General features: G+C 63.3%; 3 protein-coding genes across 3 annotated transcripts; 2 read left to right on the forward strand and 1 right to left on the reverse strand.

The window, feature by feature from the left end:
• The first annotated feature begins 887 nt into the window (after positions 1 to 887).
• Positions 888 to 6,137, forward strand: RPL13 (ribosomal protein L13). Its single transcript, XM_036390165.2, has 6 exons — positions 888 to 957; positions 1,143 to 1,255; positions 2,075 to 2,216; positions 3,647 to 3,820; positions 5,074 to 5,130; positions 5,940 to 6,137. Exons 2-6 carry the CDS (start codon positions 1,152 to 1,154, stop codon positions 6,096 to 6,098), a joined length of 636 nt encoding a protein of 211 aa, XP_036246058.1. The 5' UTR covers positions 888 to 957; positions 1,143 to 1,151; the 3' UTR covers positions 6,099 to 6,137.
• Positions 6,138 to 7,755: 1,618 nt separating this feature from the next.
• On the forward strand, positions 7,756 to 14,886 carry CPNE7 (copine 7). The gene is made up of 16 exons (XM_036390150.2): positions 7,756 to 7,872; positions 8,580 to 8,934; positions 11,056 to 11,238; positions 11,311 to 11,385; positions 11,790 to 11,864; positions 11,930 to 12,013; positions 12,095 to 12,184; positions 12,325 to 12,423; positions 12,764 to 12,850; positions 12,947 to 13,006; positions 13,094 to 13,227; positions 13,350 to 13,404; positions 13,546 to 13,597; positions 13,665 to 13,798; positions 13,882 to 14,118; positions 14,353 to 14,886. Exons 2-16 carry the CDS (start codon positions 8,728 to 8,730, stop codon positions 14,488 to 14,490), a joined length of 1,710 nt encoding a protein of 569 aa, XP_036246043.1. The 5' UTR covers positions 7,756 to 7,872; positions 8,580 to 8,727; the 3' UTR covers positions 14,491 to 14,886.
• Positions 14,887 to 16,840: 1,954 nt separating this feature from the next.
• LOC118691105 (sulfotransferase 2B1-like) lies at positions 16,841 to 18,804 on the reverse strand. Its single transcript, XM_036390160.1, is given in 7 exon segments — positions 16,841 to 17,221; positions 17,304 to 17,484; positions 17,555 to 17,649; positions 17,719 to 17,845; positions 17,966 to 18,174; positions 18,572 to 18,785; positions 18,787 to 18,804. Coding segments are annotated over 7 exon segments (960 nt in total). The 3' UTR covers positions 16,841 to 17,105.
• Positions 18,805 to 18,858: the final 54 nt, after the last annotated feature.

Genomic DNA, 18,858 nt, shown 5'->3' on the forward strand with positions numbered 1-18,858 from the left:
GGGCTGTGACGGCTCCCAGCCCTGGGGCCTTTGTCGCAGTCCCAGGCTCCTGTCCCGGGTCAGGCTGGAGCTGGGAGCCCCCTGCTTCCCTGACAATGTGAAGATGTTCTGCACTGTGTCTTCTCCCCTGTCCCAGCTCAATCCCAGGGGTCTCTCAGCGCCCAGGGAGTGATTGCCCTTGAGTTCAGGGACACAAGTAACTTTCCACATTTTGGACGCTGCTGCCTGGATGTTTTAATTCCAAATTTGTTTGTTTCTTCCCGGTCTCACTCTTTGAATTTCCTTTTCCAGCAGCAAATGAAATTTCAAGTTTTCTTTGATTTTCTTTTTTTAACTGACAGAACCTTTGTGGGGAGGGGGGTTCAGCTCTGTGGAGCTGAGGGTGACAGTGGGAGCAGCGCACTGGGGGGACAGCGCAGGGTCCTTGGTGGCTTCTGGGCTGCTGCCAGCACTGCTGTGCCACTGCTCCCGGGCAAAGGCTGTGGATCCCACTGCTGTGGGACCTGGGATCTGCCCAGGCGGTGGAGATCCCTCTCCTGCCTCTGCGAGAGAATGCTGCTACCCCAAAAGGGCAGCAGGGAGCGGGATCCTGCTCTGGGGGTGGATGGGGAATCCCTCAGGATTTGGGAGCAGCGGAACCCCTGCCCAGTGTCCGTCCCGTCGCCCTGCCCAGGAGGTGCAGGGCACGGGAGAGGGCATCGAGCCGCTGCTGCCGATCGAGCCTGGCTGTAGCCCCGTTCCCCGTGTCCGCGCTCCCCGCGGCCCCGTTCCCGCCGCGGTGCGCGGGCCCTTTAAGCCGCCGCCATCTTTGCTGCGGGCACGGAGCAGCCGCCGCCGCCCCCCGCTATCCCCGCCCCTCTCCGGGCCGCTCCCGCGCTGCCCATTGGGCGCCGCCGCGGCACTTCCGGCGCCGCCGCGCCAGCGCTTCCTTTCCGGTCGCCATTGTCGTGGCGGGAGGTGAGTGAGGGCCGGGGGCTCCATCCGCCGCCATCCGCCCGCCGGGGCCGCGCCCGCCGCCGCCACAGCCCCGCGCGGGGCCGCGGGGGAGGCCCCGGGGGCGGCGATGGGGCCGCGCCGGGCCGGGGACCGCGGGCTCAGGGGCGCCTGGGTCGTCCCCGCGTTAACCGTGCCGGTGTCCGCAGGCCGCAGCCATGGCGCCCAGCCGCAATGGGATGATCCTGAAGCCCCACTTCCACAAGGACTGGCAGCGCCGAGTCGCCACCTGGTTCAACCAGCCCGCCCGCAAGCTCCGCAGGTGAGTCCCGGAGCTCCGGGGTCCGCGGGAGGGCGCTGTCCCGGCTTCTGCGGCGCCGTTTACGGGGTCGGGACGCCGTGGATCTGTTCCGCCACCCCCCGCTCGTGCTCTGGGCGAGCCGCTGCCAAGTGATGAGACATCTCCGGAATCGCTGCATCCACTGTGATGAACGCTCTTCCCTGGGTCTCTGATGGCAGCAGCTGCCGGCCCGACCCGGCTGTTCGTTTCGGAGCCATCGCAGGGCAGGAGGTGCCTCCCTGCAAGGCGGGAGTGGCGCATGTCGTAGAGATGCCGTGGGTGTCACAGGTGGGCAGGAGGCTGGTGACGCTTGGTTTGTGACCAGCAGGACCAGGACAGGCCCTGTCCCTTGTAGTGGTACTGCTGATGTCACACCTGGAACTCCGGTGTTGCATTTGGCCCCTCATTGCACGATAGACATTGAGGAGCTTGTCCAGATAAGGGGATGGAACTAGGAAGGGTCTGGATCACCAGGAGCAGCTGGGGCGGTCTCAATCTGGAGAAAAGGAACTCAGGAGGAACCTTTTGGGTTTCCACAATTGCCTGGCAGGAGGGGGTCAGGCTCTGGTCCCAGGGAACAGGGACAGAAGGAGGGGGAACAGCCTGGGTTTGTGCAGGGGAGGCTCAGGTTGGACATCACAAGGAATTTCTTCCTGGAAAGGGCGGTCAGGGCTTGGCAGGGGCTGGATGCCGCACTCATTGCTCCGGGCTGGGTTGGTAAGGTGGGGGTCGGGCACAGGTTGGGCTCCATCCCCTGAGGTGTTTCCCAAGCTGAAGGATGCTGTGACCCTGCCCTTCCAGGAGGAAGGCTCGCCAGGCCAAGGCTCGCCGCATCGCCCCCCGGCCCGTGGCCGGGCCCATCCGGCCCATCGTCAGGTGCCCCACCATCAGATACCACAAAAAGGTCCGTGCTGGCAGAGGCTTCAGCCTGGAGGAGCTTAAAGTAAGTACAGAGCACTCATTCAAAAAGGCAAATAAAGTCTGAGCTGAGCTCCTTGTCCTGTCCTGCACAAGGTGACTTCCTCAGGTGTTGCTACCTGGCAGGGAAGGCTGTGGATTTCCTGGCTCTGGGAGCAAGGAAAAATGGTCTTACCTGTGATGGTGGAGTGGGAGTGTGAAGAGTGCTTTGAAAGGTAAATGTCTGTTTATCTGAGAGTGTAATTTAAAATTCTGTTAAAATAAAGCCGAAATAAGGGAAATTTAGTTTGGGTATATGAAAGAAATTCTTCCCTGTGAGGGTGGGGAGGCCCTGGCACAAGGTGCCCAGGAAAGCTGTGACTACTTCATGCCTGGAAGTGACCAAAGCCAGGTTGGACAGGGCTTGGGATAGGGGAAGGTGTCCCTGCTCATGGCAAGGGATGGAACTTAAAGATCTTTATGGTCTTTTCCAACCCAGACTATTCAGAGACTATGAAATTTGAATTCTGAAGGAGCCTTGAGTCTCCTAAACTTTTTTAGGAGAGGTAGAAGACTAAGATCATCTTCATTAAATTATTTGTTTATGAAACATTGTTCTGCTAGTTCTAAATATTTTAGCCAATGTTCCCAGTCAAGGACCAAGTAAACTCAGCTCAATGTAGTTCTAAGATTAGCAGAGGATGTTGTACCAGGAGGAAGAACCATTCAGCACAGCATCTCGGAGTAGCTGGAGTAATAATAGTTGGATGAAAGCCCAGATAGTTGGATTAAAGTGGGAGGTGTTTCCTGTCCTCTGTTCCTTGTCCCTGTGACCTGCCCAGGTGTGCTGAGCAGGTAAGGGTGGTCTGCAGAGGCACCCACTGTGTGTCTGATCAGATTCCACATCAGGGCTCCCTGGCAGCACCAGCTGCCGCTGCGCCTGGCTCAGTGTCTTAATTAAAGCATTTATAACTGAAATTGGTGCACTGAGGCAGGGAAATTGTTCTTCTGGGTGCCAAATACTTCATTGCTTTTTTTTTTAATTTTTGGGTAATGGTGGAACACAAAGCAGGATGCAGCTGTTTGTCTTCAAACAGAAAATTAGTTTTTTGTTTAAGGTAGTCTAAAAAAATAGACATCATTTAATGGTTGTTTCAGATGGTTAGAAGAAAAATCCTGATTTAATGGAGCTCCCAGTATTCAGTGAACCAGAGTTGTCCATAAGCTGACTCATAAACATCTGTGTGAATCCCGGTTTAGATGTGTCCTGCAGGGGTTGCACTTTGCTCCTCCAGGGAAATCCACCTGCAAAAATCAGCCTGAGCAACATTTTAAGCACAAAGATACAGCAGGATACCCTTGGTTGTCCCTGAGCTGATACCCAGCCTTCCTCCAGAGCCTGCACCCCGTGCTGGGGTCCCTGCCTGGCTGGTGGGAGCTGTGGGATGCTGACACTGCTCTCTCCTCCCTCCTCAGCTCGCTGGCATCAACAAGAAGTTTGCCCGGACTATCGGGATCTCCGTGGATCCCCGGAGGCGGAACAAATCCACCGAGTCCCTGCAGGCCAATGTGCAGAGGCTGAAGGAGTACCACTCCAAGCTCATCCTCTTCCCCAGGAAGCCAGCCATGCCCAAGAAGGGAGACAGCTCTGTGAGTACCTGACTGCTGGAAGTGTGTCCTGTTCTGGGAGGTTTGGTGTCAGGCAGAGCTCTTGAGCCTTCTCCATTGTGTGACCACCATGGTTCTGAGCCCAGCACAAGGCCAGGCCTGGAAGGGTCGAGTCTAACAGGGCACTCGGTTGCACTGACTCTTCAACCAGGCATTTGGCTGAGCAGCTGCTGGCTTGTTTAGGTGCTGATTCCTGGAGCTTTGCTCCTTGCTCAGCCAGTTGAGTTTTAGTTTAGAGAGCTAAATTGTCACAGTGGCTGGAAATTCCCCTTGGAGTCAGTCCTGCTGGTGGAAGGCTGAGGGACAGGCTGTGAGTGGCTCCAGAGCTCTGTGCCAGGCAGGCTCCAGAAGGCAATTGTTATTGACATTCAAAAATGGTTTTCATTAAAACCTCTCCAGGATCAGAGCAGAGCTGTGTTCCCTGGCTCTGCTGCCAGTAGATCCAGGGAACACAGAGCCTGAGTTCAGACTGTCCTTCCATCTTGTGGAGAATCTGGCAGCTCCAAGCTGCTTAACTCCATCTTCAGAGCAGGGAGGGAGAGCCTGGAGCTGAAACACTGATTCAGATGTGTTTGCTGGAAGTCAGCTGTATTCAGTAAACGTTCAGTCATTTTTGTCTGATGACATGCTCTTCCAAGAAGCTGGAATCAACTTGAGAAGGAGTTGCTGAGGAATGTGTTGGGTGTATATGAGCTGTGTGGGCTCAGCCTGGAGAAAAGGAGGCTCAGGGAACGGCCTCGGTTTGTGCCAGGGAAGGTGGTTCAGGTTGGACATCAGGAATTTCTTCCTGGAAAGGGGGGTCAGGCACTGGCAGGGGCTGCCCAGAGAGGTTTGGGGTCCCCATCCCTGGAGCTGTCCAAGGAAGGAACAGATGTAGCACTCAGTGCTCTGGGCTGGTGACAGTGTGGGGATCAGGCACAGGTTGGACTGGATGATGCTGGAGGTATTTTCCAGCCTAGATGATGCTGTGTAAATTGAGAGCAGCACAGTTGGTGTCAGAGCTGTCCCAGCTGGCAGAGCTGTGGCCGCTGCTGCTCTGGCCGGATCCGGGCACAGCGTGGGTCGCTGGTGCAGCTCAGCAGTGCCAAGCTGGCTTTGTTCCCATTCAGTGTTACAGCTCCTGGCAGGATCATTAGCACCATGTTTAAGCTGGGTACCTGCTGTGCTTTAGCTGAGGTTTTAGCCAGAGAAGTTTAAATTCTGTTTTTCTAACATTCCCATCTTCTGTTGTGCAGCCAGAGGAACTCAAGATGGCCACTCAGCTCACAGGACCTGTCATGCCCATCAAGAATGTGAGTGTCATTTAATCATGTTCTGTGAGTGACGTGATTGAGGTTGGACTTGGGGAGAGGGAGAGGGTTCTGTCCTTGCTGCCTCACAGCTGAGGGTGGCTGTGTCCAGGCATTGCCCATCCCAGATCAAAAGAAAATCAGGAACAAGTATTTGAGAGAACTGGGAAATTGTGGGTGCTTTGGGTTCAGCTGGGGTGGGAGTGCTCAGGCAGGTTCTGTGGTCACCATTTGTGCCTAAATCCTGTCTGCTTCCCAGAGCTGCTGCCAGTACTGTCACAAACCTCTTGTCATTCCCTACAACTCCCTGACAGGAGGGTGGAGCTGGCAGGGGGTCAGGCTTTCCCCCCAGGTGACAAGTGACAGGACTAGAGGAAACAGCCTCACGCTGTGCCAGGGGAGGTTTAGGTTGGATATTAGGAAAATTGCTTCACTGGCCAGGCTGTCCATCCCTGGCACAGCTGCCCAGGGCAGTTGGTAGAGTCCTCATCCTTGGAAATGCTCAAAAAACACGTGGATGTGGCACTTGAGGACAAGGTTGGTGGTAACCATGGTGGTGCTGGGCTAACAGCTCGCTATTAAAGGTCTTTACCAGCCTTAACAAAGCTGTGATTCTGTGAAAGCTGACTCAGGTTTCCCGTGGTGCTTGTGTTCGTTCCTGCTCCGGTGAGGAGCCCGCGGGAAGGCAGATCCCAGCTGAGGGCAGGGCCTGTGGATGGCACGAGTGCTCTGTTCCCGCTGCTCTCGCAGAGACCACGGTGGGAAGCCTGGACTCCGAGGGGCAGCCTGACTGTCTGGCGCTCTCCCCGCAGGTTTTCAAGCGGGAGAAGGCGCGTGTCATCTCGGAGGACGAGAAGAACTTCAAGGCCTTTGCCAGCCTTCGCATGGCCCGGGCCAACGCCCGCCTCTTCGGCATCCGCGCCAAGCGCGCCAAGGAAGCGGCGGAGCAGGACGTGGAGAAGAAGAAATGAACTGTTCTCCCCAGAACTGTCAATAAAGAGCCGTAGAGAGCCCGGTGTGCTGTGGTTTTGGGGCACATGTAGCGAGCAGAGCCGCCCCGTGTGCCTGTGGCGGTGCAGGGATGTGTTCCAGCGTGGGAAGCCTCCTTGGCTGTCATTGGAGGCTCCACATTTCCCAACAGCGAGTTAAACACCTGCCTTGTGCCTACTCCTCTGCCTTGTCAGGGCTGCAGCCTGGGCTGCCTTCTGCTCTGATTCTGAGGGGCTTTGAGGTTCCCTCTCTTTGCCAGGCTTTGTCTGCTGCACCTTCCCTGCCTTCCGTGCCTATTCCTGGTTTGATCATTTCCACACTTCTTTGTGAGGCAAAGCTGTACAAGTTGGGCGTCATGGTGGAGGTCACTCAGGCTTGCCCCACTTTTGGGGGTGTATAGGGGGGAGCAAGGTGTGGCCCAGCCCCTCAGTTGGGCTTGGATGGAGCCAAGTCCCAGGGCTGGACTGTGCTGCTGTGCCATTCTTCACTTCCTGGCCCTTGGCTCAGACCCTGCTTCAGTTCTAAGCCACTTTTTAGCTATTTCTTCATTGGTTAAAGACCATCCTGTGGTAGATGTGGCACTTGGGGACATGGTGGTGGCCTCAGCAGTACTGGGGAGAGGGTGAACTGATCTTGGAGTCTTTCCATCCCAAATGGTTCTGTGATACTTTAGGTGGCATCACAGGAGCTCAGGAGAAACTGGAGGGTTCTGGCTGATCTCGTGGCTGTTGGGGGCATCCCAGGCTCTGCCTGTCCCTGGGCAGGGGCTGATGGATCCCTGGGATGTGTCTGTGGGATCAGAGCTCCTCCGGGAGCACTCACCCAGCCCATTGTTATGATGGGATGGGATGGGATGGGATGGGACACTCAGTGCTGGAATCCTGGCATCGCTGCATGGTTCCTGGGCAGTTCAAAAAGGTGAGATGTGCCTGGTGAGGTGCTGTCTGTGTCCCATCACCACGGTGTCCCTCCAGCCCCTCTGCCCAGCCCATGTCCCACTGTGGGTTGGTGCCTCCTGCCCTACCGAGCCGTGCTGGAGCTCTGGGGGGAGTGGGAAGGAGGGTGGCCTATTTCTGCCAGGCAGACGGGGGATTAGCTCCCGAAGCCCGGGCCCTCTGGTGCCCTCGTGCTTGTTAGCCCTATCTGCATTTTAATCCCTCCAAATTTGAGCTAATTACATCATCTCCCATAAAGCTGGATTGACAGCACCGCAGTGCTGGGGGGACAGGGGTGGGTGGGGGATCCCAGGCTGGGGACTCAGCCCATGGGGCTCCATGTGCATGGAATGTGGGTCTGGATGCCCCAGCATGTGGGGAGGGCACCCCTGGGTTTGGGGGGACCCCACCCTTGTGCTTGGGCTGTTGGCTCAGAGTGTGGGGGGCCAGGACCAAGGTGGCCCTGGGGTCCCCATGGGGAGCACTGGGGAGGGCGGGGGGCGGTGGCTGTGCCGTGTGGGTCTCACTGGGAGCAGGAGCTCCTGCCCTGGCACAGCCTGCGGTGCTGGGGACCCTGCGGACCCCGCTCAGCCCCGCTGCGGGGTGGGCTCCGCTCCGGAGCCGGCAGCGAGGTAGTTAACGGAGCTTGTCATCCATCTCCCTCTTAGGGCTCCGCTCCCGAGCTGCAGCTTGAGTCAGTTGTGTGGAGGTGGCAGCGGCAGCAGCTCCGGCGGGCACACCGGCACGGCGGGCACACCGGCACGGCGGGCACGCCCCGGGACGGCCCCTGCCGTGCCCAGCCCGGGCCACCGGCACCCAGGTGAGGGGGCGACGAGCAGGGTGGGACCCGCTGTCTCCTCCACTGAGCGGTGGGTGATGCCAAGCGGTGCCCGCCATCCCGGGGAGGGGAACGGTGCCCACCGGAGCTGGGGCACCGGAGCCATGTGCCAGGGAGGGCCTGGGCACTGCATGACTTCCCCAGGAAACTTCGGCCGGGCTGGGCATGTGAGGGCACAGCTGGGCAAACGCTGCTCTGCCCTGCCCCTGCCAGGAGCCCCCAGCACCTGCAGGTGATGGGACAAGCCCTGGACTGGGACCGGGACTGGCAGAGCCCCTCGCTGCCCCATCAGGCAGCATCGCCCGGCTGAGTGCTGCCAGCCTCGGGGGCAGGATGGACGCTGTCCCCAGCACGGGGGAATCGTCACCTGGTGCCACAGACGCGGAGTTGGTGTCCCCACTCCCCTCCGGAGAGCCCTGTCCGGGCTGGGGGTGCTGCCCGCAGGGGCTGGAGGGGTTCCTACTCCACAGCCCCACACGGCGCACTCCAGGGTGGGAACCCCACCCCACTCAGGTCCCCCCTCCCCTCGGGACTCATCCTGCCGCTGGGGTGGGGCTGGGACAGAGCTGGGCACGGCCCTGCAGGACCGAGTGAGCCCCCACAGCGGTGCCCACGGTGCTGGCTGGGATCTGGGGGTACCCGGGCCGTGCCAGCTCCCACTCACCCCGCCGTGCTTTGATGCCTTGCAGAGCCCCGCGGAGCCATCGGGACTGGAACGGCCCCCCCGGCTCGGAGCTGTCCCGGGACCCCTGTCCTGGCAGCGGGGCCGTGCCGGGCAGCGCGGGGCGCCGTGCCCCGGGCATGACGGGCACCTGCCCCGCTCGCTGACAGCCCGCCATGCCCTTCGCCCACGGGGCCGCCTGTGCCCCGCCGCGCCCCGCCGGCATGGGCGGCGTGCCCGAGCCGTGCCCGCAGGCCCCGCTGGCCGTGCTCTCCAAGGTGGAGCTGCGGGTCAGCTGTAAACACCTCCTGGACCGAGACACCCTCAACAAGTCGGACCCCTGTGTCCTGCTGCTGATGCAGTCCCAGGGCCAGTGGATGGAGGTAGGAGAGAGGGGGGCACTACTGGCACCCACCGAGCTGGGCAGGGCAGGGCGGGACCCAGGCTCAGGGTGCAGGATGTGGGGGGCTGCAGGAGATGGTGGGGGGTGAAGTGCAGGGTGCAGAATGGGGGTCAGGGTGCAGGAGTTGGTGGGGAGCAGGGTACAGGGTACAGAGCAGGGTACAGGAGAGAAAGGGGTACAGGGTGCAGAAAGGGGTGCAGGGTTTAGAGCAGAGTACAGGGTTCAGAGCAGGGTACAAGAGATAAGGGAGAGAAGGGGGTACAGGGTGCAGAAAGGGGTTCTAGGCGCAGTACGGGGTGCAGGGTTCAGACCAGGGTACAGAGTGCAGAGCAGGGGGGCAGGAGGTGATGCAGAGTAGGGTGCATGGTGCAATACAGGTTGCAGGGTTCAGACGAGGTGCAGGTTCAGACCAGGGTGTAGGAGACAATGAAGAATGGGCTGCTGGGTGCAGAACAGGGTCAGAAAGGGGTACAAGGTTCAGAATGGGGTGCAAGGTGCAGAACAGGGTGCAAGGCTCAGAGCAGGGATGCAGAGTAGGGTGCACAGTGCAGAACAGGTTGCAGGGTGCAGAATGGGGTCCAGGGGGTGAGCAGGGTGGGCAGGGCACTGTGGGGCACCCAGCAGCCTGTGAGGATGGATGGGTGGATGGGGCTGCAGTGGGGCTGGGGAGTGGGGCGGGCGTGGTGCCCACCGCTCCCGAGTGGCTCCCGAGTGGCTCCAGTGCCCCCTGGGGTGGCTCAGGGCTGGAGGGCTGGTGCTGACACTGGCACTGGGGCTGATGCTGGCGCTGGGGCTGGCAGTGGGGCTGGCACGGCTCCTTCCATCCCTCCCCGTGCTGAGCTCCGGGCTGGCGCCGCGGCCCCGCTCTAATCGCGGCCGCTCAGCCGGCGGATTTAGCGCTAAATCCCTCGGCGTGTCATCGACTCGGCTCGAGCCAGCGCGGAGCCGGGCAGGGAGGGGGGGACAAGGGCACCGTGCCAGCTGCGGTGTGCTGTGCCATGCCAGACACTTGTACCGGCTGTGCCACAGTGCCTTGTGCCATGCTCTGTGTGCTGTGCCATGCCAGACACTTGTACCCAGCTGTGCCACAGTGCTCTGTGCCATGCTCTGTGTGCTCTGCCATGCCAGACACTTGTACCCGGCTGTGCCACAGTGCTCTGTGCCATGCTCTGTGTGCTCTGCCATGCCAGACACTTGTACCCGGCTGTGCCACAGTGCTCTGTGCCACGCTCTGTGTGCTCTGCCATGCTGTGCCACACTCCAGGCTGTGCTGTACCAGACACCAGCCAGCTCCAGGAGGCAAGAGGGTCCCTCCTGAGCCACCTTGTGGAGTGACTCCTGTCCCAGCCAGCCTGTGTGCCCCAGACCAGGTGCCTGAACCCGGCTCTGCTGCTGGCTCTAAGGCCCTGGGTCCGGAGGGTCTGAGGACCCAACAGCCACATTCCCACAGAACGAGGGGCTGGCAGTGCCACACAGGAGGGACACGGGTGGCCACGGCAGGGTGGCAGCAGTGTGGGCTCGACAGATGATGCTGGACTGAGCAGGCAGTGGGCAGGGGCCAGGGGCTGGCAGGGTGCCCTGGCCAGGATGTGTCCCCTTGAGTCAACCCTGGCAGGGATGAGTGCGGGGGAGGCTCCGGAACTGCTCAGCACCCACTGCCAGCAGGGCCAGGAGATGCTGGGCACCCTCTGCCCACTGGGGCCACCAGAGCTGGGGGCTGGCAACCCCCAGGATGGGCACAGAGGCTTGTCCTGGCACCAGCCCCTTGCTCCTGCTCCAGCAGAGCTGTGGCAAAGCACAGCCAGAGGCAGAGTATCCCCTTGGACGACCACAGGGAGCCCAGTGGGAGCAGTGTCCCACACCCAGGGCTGGAGGCTGTGGGGGGCACAAGGGGCTCCTCCAAATGCCATTCACTCGGGCACAGCTGGTCCTTCCCTGCATTCCCTGCACCCCTATCCCTTCACCCTTCACTGCCCCGTCCCTCATCCCTGTACCCCTCAGCCTGGCATGTGCCATCCCTTCACCTCCCCTCAGAACAGCCCCCGTTCCACATCCCCGTGTGAGCCCTGGCACCCCAAGGCCCTGTGCCAACCCCTCGCAGGTGGATCGCAGCGAGGTGATCAAGAGCAACCTGAACCCCGTGTTCGCCAAGATCTTCACGGTCGATTACTACTTCGAGGAGGTGCAGAAGCTGCGCTTCGAGGTGTACGACAGCCACGGCCAGGCCGGCGTGGGCACGCACGACGACGACTTCCTGGGGGGCATGGAGTGCACCGTGGGCCAGGTGAGCCTGGGGACACCCCCCTGCTCGGGGACCCCCCGGCCGTGTCCCCTCCCCAACGCTGGGCTCCCGCAGATCGTGGCTCAGAAACGGGTGACGAAGCCGCTGTTCCTCAAGTACGGCAAGTTCGCGGGCAAGTCCACGATCACGGTGAGCACCAGGCCCGTGCTGGGGGTGACACTGGGGGGGTGACACTGAGCAGGGGCGCTGGGGTGGCACCGAACCGAGGGTGGCACCAGGATGGGGTGCACAGGTAACACGGGGCTGGAATCCTGGGATGGCACCAGTCAGGACACATGGATGGCACTGGACTGGGGTACTGGGACAGCATCAAACCGGGACACCTGGGTGGCACTGGACTGGATCAGTAGGGTGGCACAGACTCTTGGGGTTGGGGAGGGCTCAGGGTCCCCAGTGGCATCTGCTGCCCATCCTGAAGGTCCCTGCTGTGCCAGGGAGGCACGTGGGGCCCTGTCCCCTGCCAGGGCAGCACAGGGTGGTGGGCAGGGGGGCAAAGCTGTGCCAGGCTCTGAGCACCCACGGCTGCCTCTCAGATCATCTCGGAGGAGATCTCGGGGAACAACGGCTACGTGGAGCTCGCCTTCCGTGCCAAGAAACTGGACGACAAGGTGAGCTGGGTGCTGGGGGGGAAAGGGCCGAGGGGACACTGCTCTCTCTCACCCTCCTCCCCCAGGACCTGTTCAGCAAGTCAGATCCCTTCCTGGAGATCTACCGCATCGACGACGACCGCAGTGAGCAGCTGGTGTACCGCACCGAGGTGGGGCTGTGGCAGCACCGGGCCCCCACGGCCACCCCGGGGGCTCCCCGGCCCCGCTGAGCCCCCACCCCTATCCTGCAGGTGGTGAAGAACAACCTCAGCCCCATCTGGGAGCCCTTCAAAGTCTCCCTCAACTCGCTCTGCAGCTGTGAGGAGAAGAGGAAGCTGAGGGTGAGGAAGAATGATGGGGACCCCTATTCCTGCCCTGGGGGCATCTGAACCCCAGCTTCCCTGGTGGTGTGCTGGGGACCCCTCAGTGCTGGGGACGGGGCTGAGCCCGCCTGGTGACCCCTGAGCTGTGCCCATCACAGTGTGTGGTGTGGGACTACGACTCGCGGGGCAAGCACGACTTCATCGGGGAGTTCTTCACCACCTTCGAGGAGATGCAGAAGGCCATGGGGGAGAACAAGGTGGGACATGGGGACATGGGGATGGCCTGGGGTCACCCTGTGTGCTGCCAGCAGAGCCTGTCCTAGCAGCCACCTTCCAGCTCCTCCTCTGGGTTTGGCATCGTTTTCTTCTCTCTGCCCTCCTGTTTGGGGAAGGATGGTGGGTTTGGGATCAGTCATGGATGGGGTGGCTGGCAGTGGGGCAAGGCAGCTGCACCCTGGGGCTGTGGGGTGCAGGGTTACTGGGACACAATGTTCTGGGGCTGTGGGGTCCCCACGGGGCACAGTGGCACCGGGGTGGGGGTGCCGGGCGGGGCTGTGCCCGGGGGGGCCGCAGGCAGCGCGGGTGCCGGTGCCACAGGTGCAGTGGGACTGCATGAACCCCAAGTACAAGATCAAGAAGCGCAACTACAAGAATTCGGGGGTCGTGGTGCTGCTGGACCTGAAGGTGAGTGCCTGGGAGCTGTGCCAGGCTGTGCCAGGCTGTGCTGAGCCATGCCAGGCTCCGTGGGGCACGGCCGCCTGAGGCGGGTCCCTCTGGAAGATCCACAGGGTTTACTCCTTCCTGGATTACATCATGGGCGGCTGCCAGATCCATTTCACGGTGAGCAGCGGCCCCTCCCCGCCAGCAGGGACACCCCAGTGGCCCTGCTCACCCTGGGTGACCCCAATGTCCCCCCCACCCCACCAGGTGGCCATCGACTTCACGGCCTCCAACGGGGACCCCCGGAACAGCTGCTCCCTGCACTACATCAACCCCTACCAGCCCAACGAGTACCTCAAGGCTCTGGTGGCTGTGGGGGAGATCTGCCAGGACTATGACAGGTGGGTGGCTCTGGCAGGTCCCCCGGGGCCACACACACTGGTGACACCCACCTCGGGGTGAGATCTGCTGGTGACAGGCACTCAGGGCTGGCACCAGAGCTCCTCACACCCTTCCCTTGCAGCGATAAGAAATTCTCAGCTCTGGGCTTTGGTGCCAGGATCCCCCCCAAGTACGAGGTGAGGGGGTCTGTGGGACCCCAGGGATGTGCTGGTCCCTCTGGGTACCCTCGGCTGTGGCACTGCTGGGGCTTGGCAGACACCAGGGGCTGTGGTAGGGGCTGCACCAGCTGCCCCCTCCCTCCTCCCTCCTCCCTCCAGGTCTCCCACGACTTCGCCATCAACTTCAACCCTGACAACGATGAGTGTGAGGGTGAGTCCAGCTCCAGAGGGGCCAGACCCATGGCAGGGATGCCCCTCACCCCTCGCACACCCCACAGGCATCCAGGGCGTCGTGGAGTCCTACCAGAGCTGCCTGCCCAAAATCCAGCTCTACGGCCCCACCAACGTGGCTCCCATCATCTCCAAGGTGGCTCGAGTGGCAGCTGATGAGGAACGGACCAAGGAGGCCTCGGTGGGTCCCCCTGCCCCGCCGGGGCCGGGCTCAGACCCTGCACCCGGGGGTCGGGCAGCCCCCGAGCGTCCCTGTCCCCCCAGCAATATTTCATCCTGCTGATCCTGACCGACGGCGTGGTGACGGACATGGCGGACACGCGGGAGGCCATCGTCCGCGCCTCCTACCTGCCCATGTCCATCATCATCGTCGGCGTGGGCAACGCCGACTTCACGGACATGCAGATCCTGGACGGGGACGACGGCGTGCTGCGCTCCCCCAAGGGCGAGCCCGTGCTGCGCGACATCGTCCAGTTCGTGCCCTTCCGCGAGTTCAAGAACGTGAGTGGGGCAGCGGCGAGCTCCTGCCTCCCCCTCCTGGCTCTTCCCTCCCCTCCCGTCCTCCCCTGTCCCCTCCGGTTCTCTCCCTCCCTTTCCATCCCCTCCAGTCCCCTCTTCCCCTCTCCCATCCATCTCTTCCCTCCTCGTTCCCTCCGCTCCTCTCCGCTCCCCTCGGCCCCTGGCGGCGCAGGGACCGGTGCCCGCGGCTCAGCCCGGTGTCCCGGTGTCCCGCAGGCGTCGCCCACAGCCCTGGCCAAGTGCGTGCTGGCGGAGGTGCCCAAGCAGGTGGTGGAGTACTACAGCTACAAGGCCTTCCCCCCGCGCTGCCCCCGGCCCCCCACCCCCGACCCCAGCCTCGGCTCCCCACAATGAGGGACCCTCGACCTCGCTTTTCCCCAGTGAGGGACCCCCGGCCCCGACTCCAGCCTCAGTTTCCCCTGTGAGACACCCCCAGTGCCCCCAGCTTTGGCTGCCCCAGTGAAGGCCCCCAGCCCCAGCCTAACGTGCCCCAGTGAGACCCCTCCCCTCTCCCACTGTGGCCTGGGGACACACGGGGTCCCTGCCAGGCCCTGCCCTGCCACAAATCCCCGGCTGGGACATGGGGAAGGTCCCGGCCCCCCAGTGCAGGACACTCCCAGCACTGCCCGTCCAGTCCTGTGGCCCGGATCCAACCCTGCTGTCCCCTCGGTCCCCTCGGTCCCCGCTTCTCTGCCACTGTGACCTTCGGAGGCTGCATGATCCCCCCAATAAAGCACCACCCTGTGCCCACCCTCTTGCTCTCTGGGTCTGACCCCACCCTCGGGGGGTCACTCGGGTGGGTGGGAGGCTGGCAGCTCCGGGTGCTGCCGTGTCCCCTCGCAGTGACGCCGCGCTGCCCCACCCGGTGACCAGAGCCGAGGGCGGCCCCAGCGGCCCCGGTCCCGGTGTCCGTGGCCGGCAGCGAGCCGGGAGCGCCGGAGCAGCCGCGGCTTTGATGTGCCAGGGAGGGAGCTCGGGATCTTCGGGAGCTCGTCCCGCTGCGCCGCGGCCCCGAGTCCAGGGCACGGAGCGGGGAGAGGGGAGAGGCGGCCACGGAGCGGGCCCTGCTGCCCCGCACACGGCTGCTGCCACGTGCTGTGTGCCCTGTGCCCTGTGCTGTGTGCCCTGTGCTGTGTGCTGTGTGCCACATGCCATATGCCATGTGCTGTATGACCTGTGCCACACCCTGTGTCCCCAGCTGTGTTCTGTGTGCCCTGTATGTGCTCTCTGTGTGTATCCTGTGCCACGTGCCATGGGCCATGCACCACAGTCACCTGTGACATGTGCTCTGTCATGTCCCATGTGCTATTTGTCATGTGCCATTTGTCATGTGATGGATTCTGTGTGCCCTGTGCCGCGTGCCAGGTGCCATGCTCTTTGTGCCATGTTCTGTGTGCCCTGGGCCATGTGCCACGTGCTGTGTGCCATGTTCCTTGTGCCATGTTCCATGTGCCATGCATCATGCTGTGCCACGTGCCACGTGCCAGGCACTGTGCCACCCTCCTGCCATGTGCTGTGTGCTGATGCTGCCAGCACGGTGCCAGCAGATGCTCCTGGCAAGGTGACATCCCCAGGGGCAGGGTGTGCCCAAGGCCACCACAGGGACTGAAACTCGAGCCTGGCACAGCCTCATGGGGTAGGGGCCACCTGAGGTGCCACTGAGCTGGGCTCCAGGGTGCTGCCATGTCCCTGGGTGCAGGTGCCAGGCTGGCCCCAGCTGGGTGTCACTCTCCGGGACAGCTCTGCTGGCCCTTGAGCAGCGCTGGCAGCACAAGGCAGGGCAGGGGTGTGGTACCTGCACCCCCATCCAGCCCCTATTTATAGCTCCTGATTCATCCCTTTAGGGCGGGATCCCGGCTGTTGCCGTGGAAACCCAAACCTGCCGGAGGATGCAGCAGGGGCCGGTCCTGTGCGGGCAGGAGCCGCCCTGGCACCCCAACCCTTGGGGACAGAGGGTGGGTGCAGAGGGACCCACGGGGCTGGCAGTGTCCAGAGATGCCTCGCTGGGCTGTCCCCAGCCAGCAGGAGGGGCTGGCACAGGTGGCAGGGTTGACAAGGCTGGCACAGGTGGCAGGGTTGACAAGGCTGGCAGAGGGGGCAGGAGTGGCAGGACCCTGGTGCTACAGTGCCCAAGGAGGGTCTCACCAGGTCCCCCCTGTCAGCCAGGCTTAGCCAGGGGTCCTGGTGGTGCCAGGCCAAGCCCCCACCCTTCCTGGTAAGGAAGCCAGTTAATTACTGACTGAGCCTCTGCTGCCCCGGGGGCTCCACGGAGCAATTCCTTGGATAGGGACCAGAGAGGGGCTGGGGGCTCGGGCTGCTGCCTGCCCGGGACACCCCAGGGTGCAGGGTGGAAGGAGCCCCTCGGTGCGAACACCCCAGCAGGGGAGCTGGGCAGGGGGAGCATCCAGCCGGGGCAGGGGGCACTGGTAGGGGATCGGCTGGGAGGGAGACTCGGGGGTGGAGGGCCCTGGCTCCTGCTGGAGGAGCCAGCTCCGTGCCACGAGCTGCGCTGGCGAGCCCTGTCGCCACGCTGTGACCCCGCCCGGCCCGTGCTGCCCCCCCGGTCATTGCCCCCGGCCGTTAATGAGGTCCCCGGTGATGCGTCCCCACCCCGATGTGTTCCTGATAACAGCAGCTGTTCCGGATAACAGCAGCTCTTCCCTCCTCGCACCCGTGGGAATCGCTGCCTTCCAGGGAACAGCAATAAATATTTATTTCCGCAGGGCGGGATGGGCGGAAAGAGGGGTCACGGCCACAGCCCCGGGCCGGGGGGAGCGAGGCCAGGGGGATGTCCACAATGCACGGCCGGAAAAGCTCCTCGGGCCCCGGGAGGAGGAGGGACGGTGCCTGCCCCCCCAGACGCCCCAGCCATGGGGGGGTGACACAGGGGGTGTTTGGAGGGCCCCTGCAGGGTCCCCATGTGGTTGTCAGCAGGTGAGGGCTCGGCGTCCCCGCAAAGCCCGGCTCCTTCAGGCCATGGGCCACTGTGCGGGCAGCTCCGTGTCCCCCATCTCCTCCTGGTAGCGCCGGTTGAAGAGGGCGTTTTGCTCGGGGGAGAAGTGGCTGCGCCAATCCCCCACCACCCCTGAGGGACACAGGGGACAGGCAGTCAGGGTCCCTGTCCCCGCGGTGTCCCCGCCGTGCCCCACGCCCCCAGCCCCGCTCACCCTTGCGCATGAAGCGGCCCTGGCTGTGGTCCATGATCTCGGAGGGGATCAGGGAGTAGTTGGCCATGGCGTTGTCCCGCATGGCCGAGAAGCTGCAGTGCTGCTCCAGGGCTGCCAGCGTGCCCGGTGCCAGCGGGCACCCCAGGAAGCTGCTGAGGCGCTGCGCCGTGCCCCGCAGGTCCTGCGGAGGGAGCTCGGTCAGCACCGGGCGCCGGGGACAGGGACGGGGATGGGGACACGGCGGGGCTCACCTGGTGCAGCTCCTCGTAGGTGACGAACAGGATGTCCAGGAGGTGCCGCTGGCCCAGCCAGCCCTTGACGTGCTCAAACCAGGAGCCGTAGTGCACTGCGGGGAGGCGGGGGGTGATGGGGCGCCCTGAGGCTCAGTCCCCCCCCCAGACTCCCCCGTCCCTACCTGTGCCCTCGAGGAACTGCGTCAGGAAGGCATCGAAGGAGCTGGGATCGGGCAGGAACTTGGCCAGGTGGTGGAAGTGGTAGAAGGAGACAGCGACGTCTTTGGGGTTCCTGGCCACGTAGATCACCTGGAGGGACACAGAGTTACCCCCACAGCCTGGGGGATTCCCCCGCTCAGAAATCCCCCGGCGTTTCCCCGGTTTTGGGAAGCCCCGAGGGTGTGGGATGTCCCTGGGGACCCCTCTGACCTTGGCCTTGCTGCGCTGCAGGGCGGGGGCCAGCACGGGGGCGGGCAGGTGCGTGGTGAGGAGCCGCGGGCTCCCGGTGTCCCGCAGAGCCTCCCGGCAGTAGATCTGCTCCAGCCACGGCGCCCTCTCCCAGTTGGGAATGGTCTTGGCCGGGCGGGCGTCGCCGAGGCTGAAGAGCAGCGTCAGGATCTCCTGCATCCAGGTGGTGCCTGCAGAGGCGGCCGTCAGGGCAGGGCCACGGCACCATGGCATGGCATGGCACGGCATGGCACTGCACTGGCACAGGTAACACGGATTGGCACAGCAAGGCACGGCTCAGCCTGTCCCGTCCCATCCCGACCCCTCCTGTACCAGCAGCTGGGCTGGCAGCGCCGTGTGCCCCCTCCCTGAGCCCCCAGGGACACCAGTCTGGGGCCGGGGACACTGGGGCAGCAGGACAGGGGCTCGGGCAGGACCTCCTGGCCGGGGGTCCCCGTGCTGTGCCAAAGGGTGGCCGCGGGGACAGCTCCGGGTGTCTCCCAGGCCCCGGCAGCTCCGGGAGAGCTCCCGCCCCAGCCCCGTCCCGCCGCGTCCCCTCGCTGTCCCCGTGTCCCCCCATGCCCTCACCCGATTTGGGGTAGGTGGCGATCAGCACGTCGCTGGGGCGGAAGGTGAAGGCGGCGGCGAAGCCGAGGGACTCCTGGGTGTGGAGGTGGCCGGGCAGGGCGATGCCCGCAAAGGTCTCGGTCACCTCCATGCGCTCCATGGCCCGGCCGGGCGGGACGCGCCGGGAGCCGCTTAAATAGCGCAGAAAGAGGAAGCGGCCCCGGCGGGCGGGGGGCCGGAACCCCCCGGCACATTCCTGCCGGGGAGCCGGGAATCCGCGCTGGGGCCATCGCCGGGAGAGCGCGGCT

The sequence above is a fragment of the Molothrus ater genome, chromosome 12 (genome assembly GCF_012460135.2).
Source record: "Molothrus ater isolate BHLD 08-10-18 breed brown headed cowbird chromosome 12, BPBGC_Mater_1.1, whole genome shotgun sequence".
Lineage (NCBI taxonomy): Eukaryota > Metazoa > Chordata > Aves > Passeriformes > Icteridae > Molothrus > Molothrus ater.